Source organism: Sus scrofa, chromosome 16 (genome assembly GCF_000003025.6).
Source record: "Sus scrofa isolate TJ Tabasco breed Duroc chromosome 16, Sscrofa11.1, whole genome shotgun sequence".
In the NCBI taxonomy this organism is placed as follows: domain Eukaryota; kingdom Metazoa; phylum Chordata; class Mammalia; order Artiodactyla; family Suidae; genus Sus; species Sus scrofa.
The window spans coordinates 55,861,596-55,878,586 of record NC_010458.4 but is presented as its reverse complement, the minus strand read 5'-3'; the positions used below and the strand labels follow the sequence as shown (position 1 = coordinate 55,878,586).

The 16,991-nt window shown below is 45.3% G+C and overlaps 1 protein-coding gene across 1 annotated transcript in view; it reads left to right on the top strand.

Moving 5' to 3' along the window:
• TENM2 (teneurin transmembrane protein 2) overlaps nucleotides 1-16,991 on the top strand; it is a 3,459,878-nt gene that overhangs the window by 3,205,564 nt on the left and 237,323 nt on the right. The window contains 1 exon segment of the mRNA XM_021076712.1: nucleotides 15,562-15,684. Coding sequence (XP_020932371.1) covers nucleotides 15,562-15,684 — 123 coding nt within the window.

The following is a 16,991-nucleotide window of genomic DNA, read 5'->3' as shown; positions in this document are numbered from 1 at the left end:
CTTGAAGCTATGCTTGCATAGGAACCAAGGCGGTTTTACTCGGACCGTGTGTTTGCTGTAGCTTTGGAGAAGGTTGATGGAAGTCATTTAGAATCCCCTCACCCACCTCCCTTCCCAGCCGGCTGCGCCTCCCGACCACTGCTTAGTGCTGCCAGGGGTACCATACATGCATGACATCCATGGGTCAGGTCAGCCGATCTGACACTCCTCTTGGAAGGCATCTCTCCCAAAGGATGGCTTCAGAGTCGGTGCACTAAGGTAGAGGCGAATGAGATCAGGGATCTGTGCTTCTCAGGAACAGTGCATGGCCCCTCCAGCAAGGTATGTGACCCTTCTGGGTTGGACTCTGTCACCTCTTCTGGAAAACGAGTCCAGAGGCGATGATTCCTAAGTATTTTCCCATGTCAGATTCTGAGCTGTTACTTCAGAAGACGGGCCATCTCCAGTTGAGCAAGGACTGTTTGCTTGCGATCTCACTATTTGGAATCTGAAAAATACTTTTCTCCAGACAAAGTTATTTCTGGCCGGTCAGCACAATAGCTTATTTGAGACTGTGACTCTGTGTCAAGCCGAGCTCAGTGCTTTGCTTGCTTTATTTCATTTAATGTGGCAATCTGCCCTGGCAGGTAGGAAGTTTTAAGCTCCCATTTTATAGGTGAGGAAACTGAGGGTCCGAGAAGTAAAAAAACAAAACTCTCCCAAAGTGTCTCAGATACTAAGGGCCCAGGGGACCTGGATTTGAAGCCAAGTCTTCCTGGCTCCAGAGTTATTCAAACACCATGTTCTACTGTCTCCACAAAAATATGTTTTATCCACAGTGCTCCTGAAGGGTAGAATCTAGCCTTTAGGCAAAAGGCAGCATTCTTTTCTCCCCTTTTTATTTTTTTAATTTTTTTTTTTCTTTTTAGGGCCAAACCCATGGCACATGGAAGCTCCCAGGTGAGGGGTCGAATCAGAGCTGCAGCTGCTGGCCTACTCCACAGCCACAGCAACACAGGATCCAAGCCACATCTGCAACCTATATCACAGTTCACAGCAATGCCGGGTCCCAAACCCACTGAGCAATGCATCCTTGTGGATACTAGTGGGGTTCGTTACCACAGAGCCACGACAGGAATTCCCTTTTTTTTTTTTTCTTTTTTTCTTTTTCTTTTGTTTGGCATTTTTGTAAGAAGCAGAATGCATTACAGTTACTTGTTCTGAGCCAAAGTCCCCGAGTTCAAAGCCCAGCTCTATTACTAGTTGGGGAATGACCAGCTAACTATCTTTCTCCCCTAGAGTTTCTTCAGCTATAAATGGGTTTTATAATCGTATTATCTGTCTCTGGAGCTGTTGTATTAAGTGATTAATATATTTAAGTTGAACCATAGACTATTACTGATATTCTAACATACTTGATCTACAAAACATTTCACGTCTAAATATTTAAAAGTTCTTAGAACACTGTCTAGCACACAGTCACTGCTCTCTTAGTGTTGACTGTTATTCTTGTTGAAAATTGCATTGAAGGTTTGCAGTATCTGGGATACAGGAGGTGTGCCCTGATTGCTGGTGAATTTCTGAATTAAGCAAAAAACTACGAGGCCCAGGAGCACATTTGTTGTGGTCTGGGCTGTGGATGTGTGCCTGGGCAGAAGCAGGTGGTGTGAATCAGCACTCTTGGGTTCTAGCAGATTCTAGACTCTCTTGACATCATCCTGGCATGAGGTGGGGAGGCTTGCAGTGGCAAGGACTGACCCCATGGATGCAGCCTTCCTGAAGCAGTCCTACTCCTCTGGCCCTGAAGAAGTAGAGAAAAACCCTCAAGGAGGAGGGAGTGGGAGGTCAGGTCTTGCAGTTTGTTCATGTTTTGCTGCTATCCCGCTAGAAATAATGAGAAAAGACAAGCACGGTCAGCCTGCCTTCAAGCCCGTTCTTCTACTGCTGGTGTTTTTTCTTTCTTAGTCCACTGTCGAGGTGAGGGAAGAACACAGAAATAACAGTGGGTCTTTGGGAACAAAAAGACAAATGTTCGAAGTTAGAAGCCGTCTAGCAGGGGGAAATGTTTCCCCAAGTGTAGGAGGCAGACCAAGGGTAGCCCTCACAGTGGAGCCATGTGGGCAGATTTCTGAGTCGTTCTGGGTTTATTTTCATGTATCACAAAGCCTTATAACTAATACATCAAGCTTTTTATTTTACAGATATTATTTGGGGATGAGGCTAAATGGATGAAAGTCTTTAAAGGGGAGGGGTGATTTTAAAACGTAGTAAGGAAATAATAACACGAGTGGAGGAAAAATCATGAACACGGTCCATGAGGACTGAGGTTAGGGAAACATCGGCAGCAGGGTTGAGACACATCTGCACATTTCTGGCTCTGGCCCCTAATAGCTCTGTGAGAGTGGGCGAGTTACAGAATCTCCATAAGCCTCAATTTTCTCATCTGTAAAGTGGAAACCATAGTCGCTGCCTCAAACATGACTTTGATGGGGAGCTGTGTGTTCACATGAGAAACACCTTAAAAGAAGGTGGTAATTGAGAGGCTGGTACCAAATCAGGATCCACTCAATACTTTTTATTACTATTGCCATTATTATTCTGTAAGAGCTACACTGTAAGACCTCAATTAAGTGCATTGTTTAAACACAGGTTGTCAAACCATTCTCTTATTCAATAAATACTTTTTGGACACTAGTGGGTTGTCAACCTGATTGTGGGGGCGAATTGAACAGAAGGTGTATAAAGACTCACTCTCCCCCCTCAAGGTGCTCTTTGCTCAACATTTGAGGGGGCAATCAGGGGGAGGTAGGAGGATCAGCAAATAAGTTATTGCCATGTAAAACCATAGATGCTGTGAGAAGTGTGGGTACAAAATGTTCTGGAAGCAGAGAAGAGGGAATTGGACTAAAATAACCCCATTAAAGCCACCATGGTCTCGAACTGCTCTGTCCAATAGCCACACGTGAACCTAAGTTTTCACTGTATTTCACTGTACTTAATTTAAACTTAAACATGGAGGGAATAGCAAATGTTTGTGTTTAACAGACTTTCATTGTTGGGGCAGGCCCACATTTCACTTTAACTATTCAGAATTTAGCATCTGAATTGAGATATGCTCTAGGTTTAAAATACAAGCCAGATTTGGAAGACGTAGCAAAAAATAATTTTTATATTGATTACCTATTGAACTGATAATATTCTGGATAGTGTGGGTTGACGGCATATTACTAAATTTATTTTGACCTATTTAATGTGGTTGCTAGAACATTTTAACTTACATACGTGGCTCGGGTTATATTTCTCTTGGACCAGAAGCAGAATGCAAATGACATTTATATTAGAGAACTCTAAAAGTTCAGAGGAGAGACCTGACTCTGGTTACTTGGACAATTCTTTCTGACAGATCTGGAGCGAAGCTTAGAGGATCTGAGGGCACCAGACAGGGGGCTGTTCCTGGGGCTGCAGAAGGACAGAGCTATCTCTGAGATTTAGTCATAACTATGGGAAACTTGATAGAGTTGTCGGATTTTACATTTAAAAAAAAAAAATCTGGCCACCCTTAACCTTGGGCATGTAGTATAATGACAATGTCTCCTCTTCATTTGTACAATAGGGATAATAACGTATCTCCCACAGGTGTGTCCTACATAAAATCATGGACTTGGAGAAGAGACTTGTGGTTGCCTGATGGGAGGGGGAGGGAGTGGGAGGGATCGGGAGCTTGGGCTTATCAGACACAACCTAGAATAGATTTATAAGGAGATCCTGCTGAATAGCATGAGACCTATGTCTAGATACTCATGTCGCAACAGAAGAAAGGGTGGGGGAAAAAACTGTAACTGCAATGTATACATCTAAGGATGACCTGACCCCCTTGCTGTACAGTGGGAAAATAAAAAAAAAAAAAAAAAAAAAAAATTGGAAGTGCCCACTGCAGCTCAGCAGGTTAAGAATCTGACTAGTATCCATGAGAATGCTGGTTCAATCCCTGGCCTTGCTCAGTGGGTTAAGGATCCAGCATTGCCTCGAGTTGCGGTGTAGGTTGCAGATACAGCTTGGATCCAGCATTGCTGTGGCTGTGGTATAGGCCAACAGCTGCAATTCTGATTCAACCACTAGCCTGGGAACTTTTATATGCCACAAGTGTGGTCCTAAAAAGAAAAGAAAAATGAAAGATTAAACGAAATCAGATTAAACAGGTACATAACATTTTAGAAATTTCATCCTATGAGACCCAAGTAATGGAAACAGGTGGGTGAACTTTTTAATGTGTTCACCCTTCCTGAGGTCCAAACATGCAAATCGGGGAACATCTCCTGGGCTGGGATTAGAGGAGACACCACTCCCCACATGGAGGTGAACTGAGTTACACCTGGATTGGGATCTTTCATCACATCCTGGGGCCGGGGTGGGGGGAGGAGCACCAACCGAAGGGAGGACAGAGGTTAATCATGAACCATGTTGAATGTCTTTCTGATGTCATTGCAATGCTTTATATCAGCCAAAAATGCCACAGCAGTTACAATGCTGCTACCTGTTGAGAGAAATGTGTACCTTCAGTGGGAATTGGGTGTCACATAGAACCACTGAAATTAGTTCTAATTGTCAAAAACTCAAAATAAGCCAAATTTTGTCACTTATCTAATTGCAGATAAAAATACAGTTCTTTTCTGATGGCTACAGGTGGTTCACATTCCAAAAAGAAAGTATTCTCTTTTTTTTTTTGGCCAGATTATCGAGAATTTCTCCCAGTAAAAAAGTTGACCATGTTGATATTCAGCCTAGTAGAGGGCCAAGAGTACCGTATTTCTGGGATGTCACTTCCCATGCTATGATCAGGCCGTGGGAGAGAGAACTAATTTTTTTAACATGATGTTTCTTTCCATATGAATCAAGTTGAAAATGTTTCAGGTTAGGCATATATGAAATCCACTTAACTAAAAACCTTTTAAGAGAAAGATCAAGCCCAATTTGCTCATATGAGATTTTTTATTCCTGAGTTAAAAAAAAAAAAAAAGAAAATCCTTGAGCGAACCATGTCAAAAATTAAAAATTGAAAAGAACACTGGCAGCCTCCCCATGTGCCTAATTTGGCTTTGCTGAACAAATGACCAAATTGAAATGAGAATTACATACAGGATTTGCTCAACATCCTTATTTCTCCAACTAATTTCTCACTCCTGAAAAATTACCAAGTTCACATGCAGGAAGGAAGGAACATATCTGTATTGACCACAGCATCCTCAGGTCAGGTAGAAATAGAAAAATGGAGATTTTAGATTCTAGGTGTGAATGAACTTCTGCAATGGAAGTAATCTGTCACAGAAACCCTGATCTAATGAATTTAGGATCAGAAAGAACTATTATGCCCCTTTTGTTGACTAATTTATTAACAGGTTATTTTTGTCCATGCCCTACTTTGGAAATAATAGTCATTAAAAATCTTAGACAAGTGAGAGAAGATTTTTCTGCAGTGCCTTCATTGTCTCTTATTTAAGGCATTGCATTTGCCCATAGGCTTTTCTGTCTTTAAGGAGAAGGCAGAGACAGTAGAGAGGGCAGCAGACAAAGAGTCAAGAGGATGAGCCAAAAGCCTGAAGAAAGTAAGGAAGCTGGTGTCATGAGAACCAGCAAAGATCTGGAGCAGATGACCTTTGAGCCCATCTTGTTTGTGGCTCTGCCATTCTGATGTGGTACAGAAAAGGAAACCACAAAGGTGTCTCTGATAGGGGCTAATGGGCGAAGAATATCTAGATGAATATACATCCCCCATTTCATTGTATTGAGGTTGAGCTGACAGTTGTCCTGCTGTGAGCTGGGTGGTGCAGTACTCAAGGTCATAGGTGTATAGATGTCATGGAGCTCAAGTTCAAATCACTCTTCTCCCATGGACCAGCTCTGTGTTACTTTAGCTCCTGAGCCCCGATTTCCTCATCTGCAAAATGGGAGGATAGTATACACCCTCCATAAAATCGATGCCTGGAACACAGTAAGGGCTTAATGAAAGTTAGTCATGATTACCATTGTTGTAACAACAAAATGACCAAGACCCAGCAGGGAGGGAGACACTTTTTTGAGTGCCTCCTGTATTTTTGATATTCCCAAGTTCCTGCTTTATACTGACAACACCCTACAAGGTTGGTTTGATCACCACTCTCCCATAGAGATAAATGGCTGAGAGTGTGTGCTTGATTCCACAACCCACTACCCCAGCTACAAGCCCTGTCAGTTTGGGCAAAATTCTCAACACCTCTCTGCCTCAGTTTTTTTCATCTATACAATGGGAAGGATAACAGTACCCACCTTTGGGTTTATTTTAAATAGTAAATAAAGAAATGTACAATGAGTGTTCAGTAGAGAGTTGGCCACTGAGTCAGTACTTTACAAAAATGTTAGCATTTATTGTAGCTAAGGAAGGCAAAGTTCAGAGAGGTGGATTCATTGCCACAAGGTCATCAGCTTCTGAATAGGAGTGTGGGATATGAACCCTGATAGGGACCCAGAACAGGGAGATAGCTCCTCCTTTACCCTGTCCCTAAAGTCCCCCTCCCCCAACTTGGATGCCAGAGCCAGGCTGCCTGGCTGTGGCCTCTGGGGTTCTGTCATAAGGCTCACTGGGAGCTGTTTGCCGGGGGCTGCCCAGGACTCAGGAAGGGGAGTGAGTTCAGACCCTCCTCCCCTCATTTGCTGCAGCTGAGGGAATGGAGTATGGCTGGTGCCCTAATTGCCACCTAGTGGACAACCCCCCTTCCGGCTCCCTCTTGCAAAAGGCTGTTTTTCACTAGAGAGTTCTCCCTCTTTGTTCCAGTACACACTGCACATCTACCGATCGATATGACATCTTATCCTCTAAAACATTCATAATGTCTGCTTCCTAGGATTTCGGTGGCCACATGCCGCGCACAGCCTGTGTCGCCTTCCCTCTGTAGTTGGTGGTCTTGTGGACCAGCCCCCTCTTTAACAGGACTGCTGGTTGCTGTTCTTTAAAGAAAGACAAATATTGTTTGGGTTGTCAACACTGAATGACAAGCTTCGGGGGGGTGGGGGAAGAAAGATGCATTTAGGAGTGTGTGTACGGATTGTGGGAATGTATTTGTTTTGCTATCACAAAAGCTCTTAAAATCCAAGACCATGATTTATTTGCAGAATGAAACCTGCCGATATTATCATTCTCTAAAGGTATTTTGATCACATGGGTCCTTTCTTGGAGAAAGAAAGGCTTTTATTTTAGTTCTTTCCTGGGAAAAATAGCAGCAGGAACAGAGTAGTCTGGGGTGGGAAATGATGCTCTGTGCGATGAATGGCTCCAGGTGTGTATTTATCGGCCCGAGGATGAGCTGGCTCAGTGGACAATGGAATGCCTGGCCAGCATTGCCCATCCTCCAGTGTGCATTCCTGGAGACTCTGCACCAGAAACAGAAAACGTCTGTGAGCGTGTTTGTCTGTCTCGCGTATCGATCTGCCTGGTGATGCTGGGAGCCAGGGGGCCTTGTTAGAGGTCACCTGAGCACATCAGACGCTACACACCCACAGTGTCAACAGTTGCCACCTGCAGTGCACCCGCCACAACAGCAGGTGCAAGGGGGATGACACCAGCTTGGGGGCCCCATTCACCCTGAAGCAGCAAGGAGCCCCATTTGTTTCTTCCAAACACAGGAATTGATTAATCTCGTACCACTTCCCACTCGCTGTCCCATCCTGAGCCTGTCACGAGAATAGATTAATGTGCTGGCCCTCCATGTGGATTCTCCATGTCTTGAGAACACAGTGCTCTCTGACAAGGTGACAGAGCTGCCTCATGCACCTGTCACCTTGTCCTCATGGCAGACATGTAGGAGGGGCCAGAAAGCCTCCCTGCTTTTGTGAGAGACTAGAATTAGAAAGGCTCAGACAAAATTCATGCTGAGGACTATTTTAGCACCAAGGCTGGAAGATGTGAGAGTGCAGGTAGGGGGATAAATGTGGGTGCATTTCTCCCAGGCCCCTCTAATTCCCCATGGTCCTGGCCAGGACTCTAGTGTCTCATCTACAACTCATCCTCATCATAATTTTGGTCCATAGGCTTTATAACTATTTTGGAAGCTGCAGGCCAGAAGTTGGATGCAGGCGAGTAAGTTCTCATAGCATCCTTGGGAGATAGGTACTCAAATCCCATTACTAGTAAAGGGATTTGTGGGCGTAACTTCCCTGCAGTGCTTTGAAAATTCATTCCATTCAGTGTACTGCAATACAGTGGGGTGAAAATAAAAGAAATCACTTCACCAAGGCAGTTGGAAAGGGATTTTTTTAACTCCTTTAAGATTTAAATTTTTAAATTCCTTGAAGACTTAAGGCATTTCCGAGAATGTTATCCCTCATGGTTTTGTTTGCATCTCCTCTTTTGGGCAGAAGGTCACTTTGGCACTGACAGCCTTCCTAAAAAGGATGCTATTAATACCTTACAGTCCCCTCCCTCCGCCCGCCCCTGCCCCTTTAAGGAAGATCACTGTACTCAACTGCATCCCTGATGGATGAGAAGCAAACTTGCCAGAGAGAAAGTCACCAAACATATTGATTGTTAGCCAGCTGGACTGTAAATTGAAGTTGCCAGATTTTTTTTTTTCTCTATTGACAATGGTGATTCCTTTAAGTTAAATAGCAAACTGGTTGTTATATTTATAGAGGACTAATGACTGCTTACAAAGGGAGGCACGTCTGTTCCTGAGTCTTGACAATACTTAGGAAATGGTTCTGTAGCCCACCCACCTTGTTCAGCCTTGGCTAAGTCGTGGTTCATTTAAAGAACTGGCAGGAGATTGGATATAGCTCCCTGTGCTGTATAGTAGTTATGCTGCGAGCCACACGGGAAGCCTTCCTGCGCTGCACAGTAGAACCTCATTGCTTATCCATCCTAAATGTAATACTTTATTTTTTTTTTTAATGCACAACTTAAGAAAAAAAGAAAAAGAACTGGCAGGGCCTGGTAGCCACCAGTGAGGACTTGGGGTGAGCCACTCCTGCAAGAACGTGGTGGTTGATTCTGCAGGTACACAGATCTAGGTCTGAATCCCAGATTTTCTGGGTACTGGCTGTGTGATCTTGGGCAAGTCATTTAACCTCCATAGGCCTCAGTTTCCTTATCTAGACAATGTATATATTACCATCACACCAGGTGAGAATGAAAATAAAGGAGTTTTTATCCTCTTTAGAATCCCCCATTGTGATCTCATCTCACCCAAATACAAGGCAGGATCCCTGAAGGGCACCTGCTCCCCACTAGCGGCCTCCCCCAGCACCCCACACTCTCCTTCACTCAAACCTGGAATGTTCTTCTCCAGATGTCAGCACGAATTGCTTCCTTACTTTCTTCAGGCTTTGGCTCAAATGTTACCTGTCCTAGGCATCGTCTTTGATCAGTTTGCATTAAACAAAAATACTTGCAATTCCTCAGCCGCCACACCCTAGCATTCCTAGCCCTGTGGTCTACTTTTCACTTACAGGTTCAGTTTCTGTGTTTTCCACTAGAACAGAAGATCCATGAGAGCACAGAGCTTGTCTTATTAACGGCTTTATTCGTGGTGTCTAAGACACGCCGAACACACTGTAGGCACTCAGTGAATATCTGCTGAATGATGAATGATAAATAAATGATGCAAATAATGTAATCAGCCCAGTGCCTAGCACAGTGACACATGAATGCCATCAACCCCATCACAGAATAGGCTCTTTTGCATGCATTAATTTTCACTACTGCTTGCAAGATGCCTTTGCAGATTGCCTGTGCAAGTTCAGGGTTGGCACTGGTGCATGTGAGCTCTCATTATTCCCCTGTGGCTGTTTCTCTCCTCTGGGCACGGGCCCTTTCAGAATTGGCTACAGTTCCCACAAGACCTCTGGCATTGGTAATTGAGACAAGGATGGGGAGAGCCAGCCCTGACCCTTCCCATCATCCTGCCTGGTCTCTGAAGGAGCTTTGCCATCATCTCTAAGGCCCTTGTGAATCTGATCACAGGTTGAGCCACAAGACCCAGCAAGCTTGACTCCCTCCTCCACTCCCTAAGCTCTGCTTGGCCTGAAGTTTTCCATTTTCAAAGGGAAAGCCCAATCTCTCCCTCCGGTTATATATCGACAAGCCTGATCTTTAAAGATACCCCTGTTGCTGGGGGCCTGCTCAGCAAACACAGAACACAAGTGGCCCCCATGTTTGCCCTCTTTGACAAGCAGGGGCTGAGCAGCTCTCTGGGAAGCAATGCTGACATATTGATTGGCCCTCTTGTCAAGTTGATCCTCTGCCAGCCGGCAAACATGGAAGGTTCTAAGTGGCACCCAGCAGGGCCCACATATACCCTAATTACTATTTCAGACAATCCCTGTTCCAAGCTGCCACTTTTCAAGGGCTACAAGCTCCCGTCCTGATGATTGCTGGGGAATTCCGTTACCTGCAACCAACCCCTCTCTCTTTCCTTGCTTTGGTTCCCCCTAAGTGTTTCTATCAGAGCCCATCTGGCACAAAAACAGCCAACTTCAGTAAGAAACTATCATCCTGGAAGTTCCAGTTGTGGCATAGGGGAAATAAGCCTGACTAGATCCGTGAGGATGCAGGTTCGATCCCTGGCTTCAATCAATAGGTTAAGGATCTGGCATTACATTGAGCTGTGGTGTAGGTCACAGATGTGGCTCGGATCCCATGTTGCTGTGTCTCTGGGGTAGGCCAGTGGCTACAGCTCCGATTTATCCCTAGCCTGGGAACTTCTATATGCCACAGGTGTGGCCTATAAAAAAAAAAAAAAAGAAGAAGAAGTAAAGAAACTATCACCCTAAGTCCAGGTAGGTCTACTTATTATTCTGCTGAAGTCTGGGATCTGTGGTCTGTCCTTGATTCATTCTTAGCACTCAATGAACATTTCCTTCAGTTAGCCAGAGGGATATTATCTGAGTGTGGCTGTCTATTGTGTTTTTATTTTGTTTTGTTTTGTTTTAGGGCCCTACCTGCAGCATATGGAAGTTCCCAGGCTAGGGGTCAAATCAGAGCTGTAGCTGCCAACCTGAGCCACATCTGTGCCTACACCACAGCTCATGGCAGCCCCAGATTCTTAAGCCACTGAGTGGGGCCGGGGATCAACCTGTGTCCTCATGGATACCAGTCAGGTTCGTTACCACTAAGCCACAACAGGAACTCCTGTGTATTGTGCTTTTGGTGGCTGGTTTCCCAGCTGCTACCTGGACCATGTGAACTTGCACTTGGAGCCTCTCCCCGTTCCGTCCCTTCTGACCCTGGAGCCCCGTTGTTCCAGCCAAAGTTCTCTCTGGAGCAGAGTCTGTCACATCATGATAAATGGTACATTTTCGCTGTCGGTAGTGGGTGAGTGACATTAGGGAAAGGGTCTCCCAAACTCATTTCACTTCTGACCCTCACATGGTGTGAACAGGACCTTTGGGGATGAGCTACCGGAACACTTGTGGGACTTGGGAGAGGGGACCACCCACTGCATCCTGATGTCCTTGGGGAAAAATTGATGAGGCCAGTGTTCACCCAAAATCTTGAGATGAAGAAGCAGTAACTCTGGCTGCTCTAAGGCATCTCAGCTATTTAAGACTGATTCTGAGAGCAGATCACAATTAGATACATGTTTAAACAATCGAGATAACATTGAAAGAGCTATATGTTCTTGTTCATGGAGAAAAATATAGAGGCCCTAAATATGTACTAAAACTCTTCATGGCTGGGTTTTAGAAAAGATTCTGACCCTGTAAGTAAATAACTTTAATGAATGCACAGACACCTAGTGTATAAACGTGGATTTTCTCACTTGAGCATATACTTGAATGTATCAGTCAGGAGCAGCTCTAGCATACTGCTGTAACAAAGATCTCCAGACTCTCAGTGGCTTACAATAGTAACAGCTCCTTTCTCTACTCGTTCTGTATTTGTCACTGATGGGCCATGGCTCTGGGCCATGCTGTCTTCACTCCAGACCCAGGCTGACCGTATGGCAGAGGGAAAAAGGCATGCAGTCTGTGTAGTGCATTCAACAAGGTGAGGAACTGTGACCCTCCTCAGGAAAGGGGCGCTGACTACGGAAGTGGTCATTCATCAACCACAGGGAGATTATGGTGAGTTGCAAGAATGAGGCCAGGTTTGCCAAGATCATATTACAAACCAGAATTTGTAACTGTGAAATATGAAGCAAACCACTTCCCACTATAATCCTCCTCAGATTCCAAAATTCTCCTGCGACCCACTTCACACCCAACAGCTTCCTCATCTGTGCAATGGGCATGATGACAGCACTCATCTCCAGTGTAAGCTGTGAGCCTTAAGATAGTATGTCTAGAATGTCTGCAAATGTCCAGTGCAGGCCATAGAGGGGTCAAGGATTGGCAGCAAGTATAATATCCTGATCATCAAATAGCTTCCCTTTGTAGACCTGTCCATATTGTTGCCAGCCCAGTTTCATTCCATCCTTTACACTTCTGTCTTATGTATTTTTGTTTCGATTGATTGATTTTTTGATTGATTTGGCTGTACCCAAGGTACATGGAAGTTCCCAGGCCAGGGGTCAAATCCTCACCACAGCTGCAACCTGCACCACAGCTGCAGCAGCACCAGGTCCTTAACCCGCTGCACCACATGGGAACTTCCTATATTTTTATTTATAAGAGTATTATGTCCTACAACCCAAGCCCTGAAATCTCCCGTGTGTCATTACCAATTCTCACAAACACTTGTGGAGCGCTTTCTGCATTCAAGACTTTCTGCTAAATCTTCAGGGGGTGTCAGATGCTTACCTCCCTGTGGCCCTAAGCAGCCCTTATCCTACCTGTAAAGGGAAACCTTTACAAAAGGTACAGGGAGGGATTGAATGAAAGACTGATTTCTCAGCCCCCTCCATCAAGCAAATCAGAAGAATAAAAAAGAGTTCTCATTAGTCAGGAAACTCATTTACTTCACAGCTCCCCTGGGTCTTTCTCCTAAGGACACTTTAGTCCATCCCCACAGGCCAGAAAGCTATTCTCATTTTTCTACTCAAGTAAGAGAGAAGGAATAGCTGACCAAGAAAAAAAAAGTGCAAACAAAAGCCTATTTCAGACTCCCTACCACTGCCCCCCCCACAAAAAAAGAGAGAAGGTGGTTATACCCCCAATATAGTTCTCACTTATTTACTTAACGTTCAATTCACCAACAGAAAATATGCCCAAACTTGAGTTTCATTTTGCAACTTGCGGCGCATCGCTTCTGCTGAGGGGGCAGAGTTGACGCACCGAATGCAGATTGGGCTTGTCCCCCTTCCCCTTCCCCATCTCACTTTCTCATTTTTCTTTTCGCTTCTGGGAATTGTCTGCGAAGTTCCTTGGATGCTCTAACCCGAACCCTTCTCACTCCATCTGTGGATTTCTGGTTTTCAGCATATTTTTTAAAATAAAAAGATGCTATGGAAAACAAAAAGCGAGGGGTGCAGGCATCTTTGCCAACAGAGGCCGCAGTTTCGAGGGTGCCCTCTGTACGTGCAGTAAGATTGGGATGTTGCTTGCTGCTCTCCCAGTGCTGAATGAATGTTCTATACCTTGGAACAATAAGATTGAGCACTAGGAGAGGGGGCAGTTTTGACGGGAGTTTTCAGATGGATGGGGCCCTTCAGAGGTTATCATCGTAGCCTGGTGGACCCACCCCTTCCTTCTCTAGATGTGAAGATAGAAGCTTTGTTACGCCTGGCCTGAGCTGTACCTGCAATGTCTGTTTGTGTCTCTTTTAACCCACAGAGACCCTCTTGGAAAGAACTGCAGCTGAGAGCTGGCTTCAGGCAAGCCCTGATAACCCAGTAGTAACTTAAAAAAAAAAAAAAATCATTTAAAAATAGCTAATTCCTTGGCTCCCCTCACCTGGTAATTACAAATCAGAAACTATCGTACTCTTGAAGCTGCCACGATTAGTTCTCATTTCCTGACCTCTGTACAGTGAAAATATGTCATTATTTGAGGCAGTAGAATCCCATCTCTTCAAGTAAGTGACCTACATAGAACAGATAAACTGCAGGAGAAAATTAGGTGTTACCTTGATGGAAAGTGTATGGTAAATGTCACTTATTCCTATTAGCATGTATCAGCTCCAAGAGTTGCAGCAGTGGGCCTTGCGCTTCAGAGTAGTGCGAGAAAGAAAACCCGGTTCCAAGGTGGGGACGTGTGTGAGAAAAAAGTACACCCAGAGGACCCCTTGCCACTTTCATCGGCGGCCATCAATCCAAGCTGTAAGGTCTGCAGATAGGTTTTTAACCTTAATAGAACGCAGCCTGACTTTAAGTGGCGGTAAGCACACAGAATTAATTGCTGGGTGAACCATTTCCTAAGCATTGTTAATTGCGTTTCCTGTGGTTAATTGTTTCTCCCATCCCCACATCATACTCAGAACCTTTCCCTGTCAACAGCCCCTACCCTCCTGCAGCGCTGGAAACAAACGTAGCAACCACATCAACCTGTGTCCGTTGAAATGCCAGACAGCCACAGGATGGGTATTGTCTGGATGAGAAATATGCAAGGGAAGGAACGCCTTCTTTTTTCACAAATGAAGCCTTTCTTAGATATGGGCTTTGAGAGAATGCAGATGGGTGGGATTTGCCTTTCAGTCCACACTGCAAAAAACAACTCACCAAGAGTCACCAGACATAGGGGGATATTGAGTTTGCTCAACTAATTGGGATGTGGGGAGCTGTCACCGACAGAGTCCCAGGAAGGACCGGACGTTTGTTTATGGAGGTGTGAGGCGTGCAAGGAAGTAAAGCAAGACTTTGGCAGGCAGGCATGCTTGTTTGCTTAGCTGAGAGGGGACAGTGCTTCAAAACTGTCTCATTTGGCACTGTGGGAAGGGTGGGGATGGGTGGAGAGGGGGTGGGAGAGGGGAAGAGAGAAGGAGTCGTCACTGTACCAGTTCCAGAAAGGGGCTCCATTCCACTGCTACCTCCATGCTTTTTCCACCATAGGCTGAAAGGTATCCGCTTATCAGAGAGAGGGCTGGAACGGAAAAACAACTTTCAGATCTGAAATAGGGAGGTAGAGTTTACCACGGGCCAGCACAACTGCAGATGCTGGGGGCTGCCCTGGTATTTCAGTGCAGGTGTAGTCTCACCTGAACCAGACCAGCAGGGTGGTCCTCTTTGAATAGCCTCAATTTGCAACGGATTTACATTTTGAGCAGTTTGGAGAAAACTATCCTTGTCAGTGTCCCTGAACCACCAGTCTATAAACAGCTATGTCCAGAGCTGGGAAAGGCTGGGCGTGATGGAAAGCACCCTTCCCAGTAATTGCATTTTCTTCTTCGTGGTGGCAACATTGGGAAGGTTTAGGCTGTTTTCTCCTCCCGTCTCTGCCCACCACCAGGGATCGTGTCCCCACCGAGAGGCGCTGAACAGCAGCACTGGGAGAGGAGGCCGACTACCTAGATCTGCTTGCTTTCTGTATTTAGCTAATCCCTGCAGCCTGGGGCAAGCCATTTTTGAACTGCAGCTTCCTTAAAAGGCAGTGGCTTGGAAGAGGCACCTGGCCCTCCCCCTTGACATTTGCATTGCTGAATTATCTATTCATATTATCATTACTTTGTCTCTCCTGCAGCAATGCATCTGCTCGGACTCAATTGGCAACTCCAGCCGGCAGATGGACACACCTTTAACAATGGGATAAGGACCGGCTTACCAGGAAACGATGATGTGGCAACAATGCCATCTGGAGGCAAAGGTGAGGTTACAGCTCCTGCTTTTGCCCTCTCCAGGTCACAGGAAAATTCCCAGCTCCCGCCTACTGGTTCAGGTTTTCTAATCCCACTCTTGGAAGGTATGCACAAAGGATAAAAAGAGGGAGAAAGCATTGCCTTTCCCAGGTGCCCCCGTTCCAAGCTGTCTGCTGTTCCTGTCTCTGAACTGCGTTTGGCTGGGACCCTTCTGTGCAGTGCCCCCTCAGAGCCATGTGCATACCTACGCTCTCCGCAGTGACTGGCATGGTCTGGGGTGACGTGAAAGAATCTCAGGGCCTGGGCAGAAGCAGCAGCAAGAGCAACAGCTGGAGAAAGTCCTGCCTGATGGAGAAAGCTGAGAGCAGCAGGCGGCACCTGCCACTAGACTAGAGCCCTCTCCAGAGAGGAGAGACATACCCCCGCCCCACCCCCCAGGAAGCTCTGCCAGGCAAGGCATGAAAGAGAAAGACCCGGAGCTGTTCTGCTTCGGGGAAGAAGAGAAAGGCGTTTTGACAGCTTGGGAACAAAGCTTCTTTTTGCAGAACAGTGCAGGGGACAATAAAAAATGTTTATTGAAGCTATCAGGCAATGGTACTTTCCTTTCCAAAGGAAAAAAAAATAAACAATGAGGTGCTAATAAGGTGCTAAGAAGGAAGAGGAAAAAAAATAGAACCATGAGGAAGTGGGGACAGGGCATTTAAAAGACAACAACCAGTGGCACCGTTAAGTGGGCTGGTATGTGGAGGAGTGTGCTTGATTCAGGATGGAGATTGAGAATGGGAGAGATGATTAGGAAGGGTTGCTATGAAGAGAATTTTTCACTCTGCCTCTGAGCACACTGGGCGGTTCAATACCCCACAGGGATAGTTCTATGATAGAAAGAGAAACATTTATTAAGCACCTATTGTGTGCCAGGTTTAATATTGTGTACCTTCAGTAACTGCAAAGGGAGAAAAATTATCTTGGAGAAACTCAAGCTCAGGATGTTTTAGAAACTAACCCAAATCAAACAAGTGGGCAGGTACAAATTTGAACTCCGATCTGTGCCTTGTGCATCTTTGGGCAAGCTGTTGCAGTTTTCCTAAATCAGGCCATTTCCACAGCAGAGTCGAGAGTCGTCTTCGCTTAGAGGTGTACATTAGTCATCCCTGAGATGCTAATGTTGCTTAAATTATTCTCTCCAGAGCCATCCTAATGCTTCAAGTGTGACTTTTTCCATCTTATGATCCAGTCTTTAAGAGTCGCTCTCCTCATCTATCCTAATCATAACACTAAATTACCTGTAAGTAAGCATGAAGAAGTTTCATCTGAG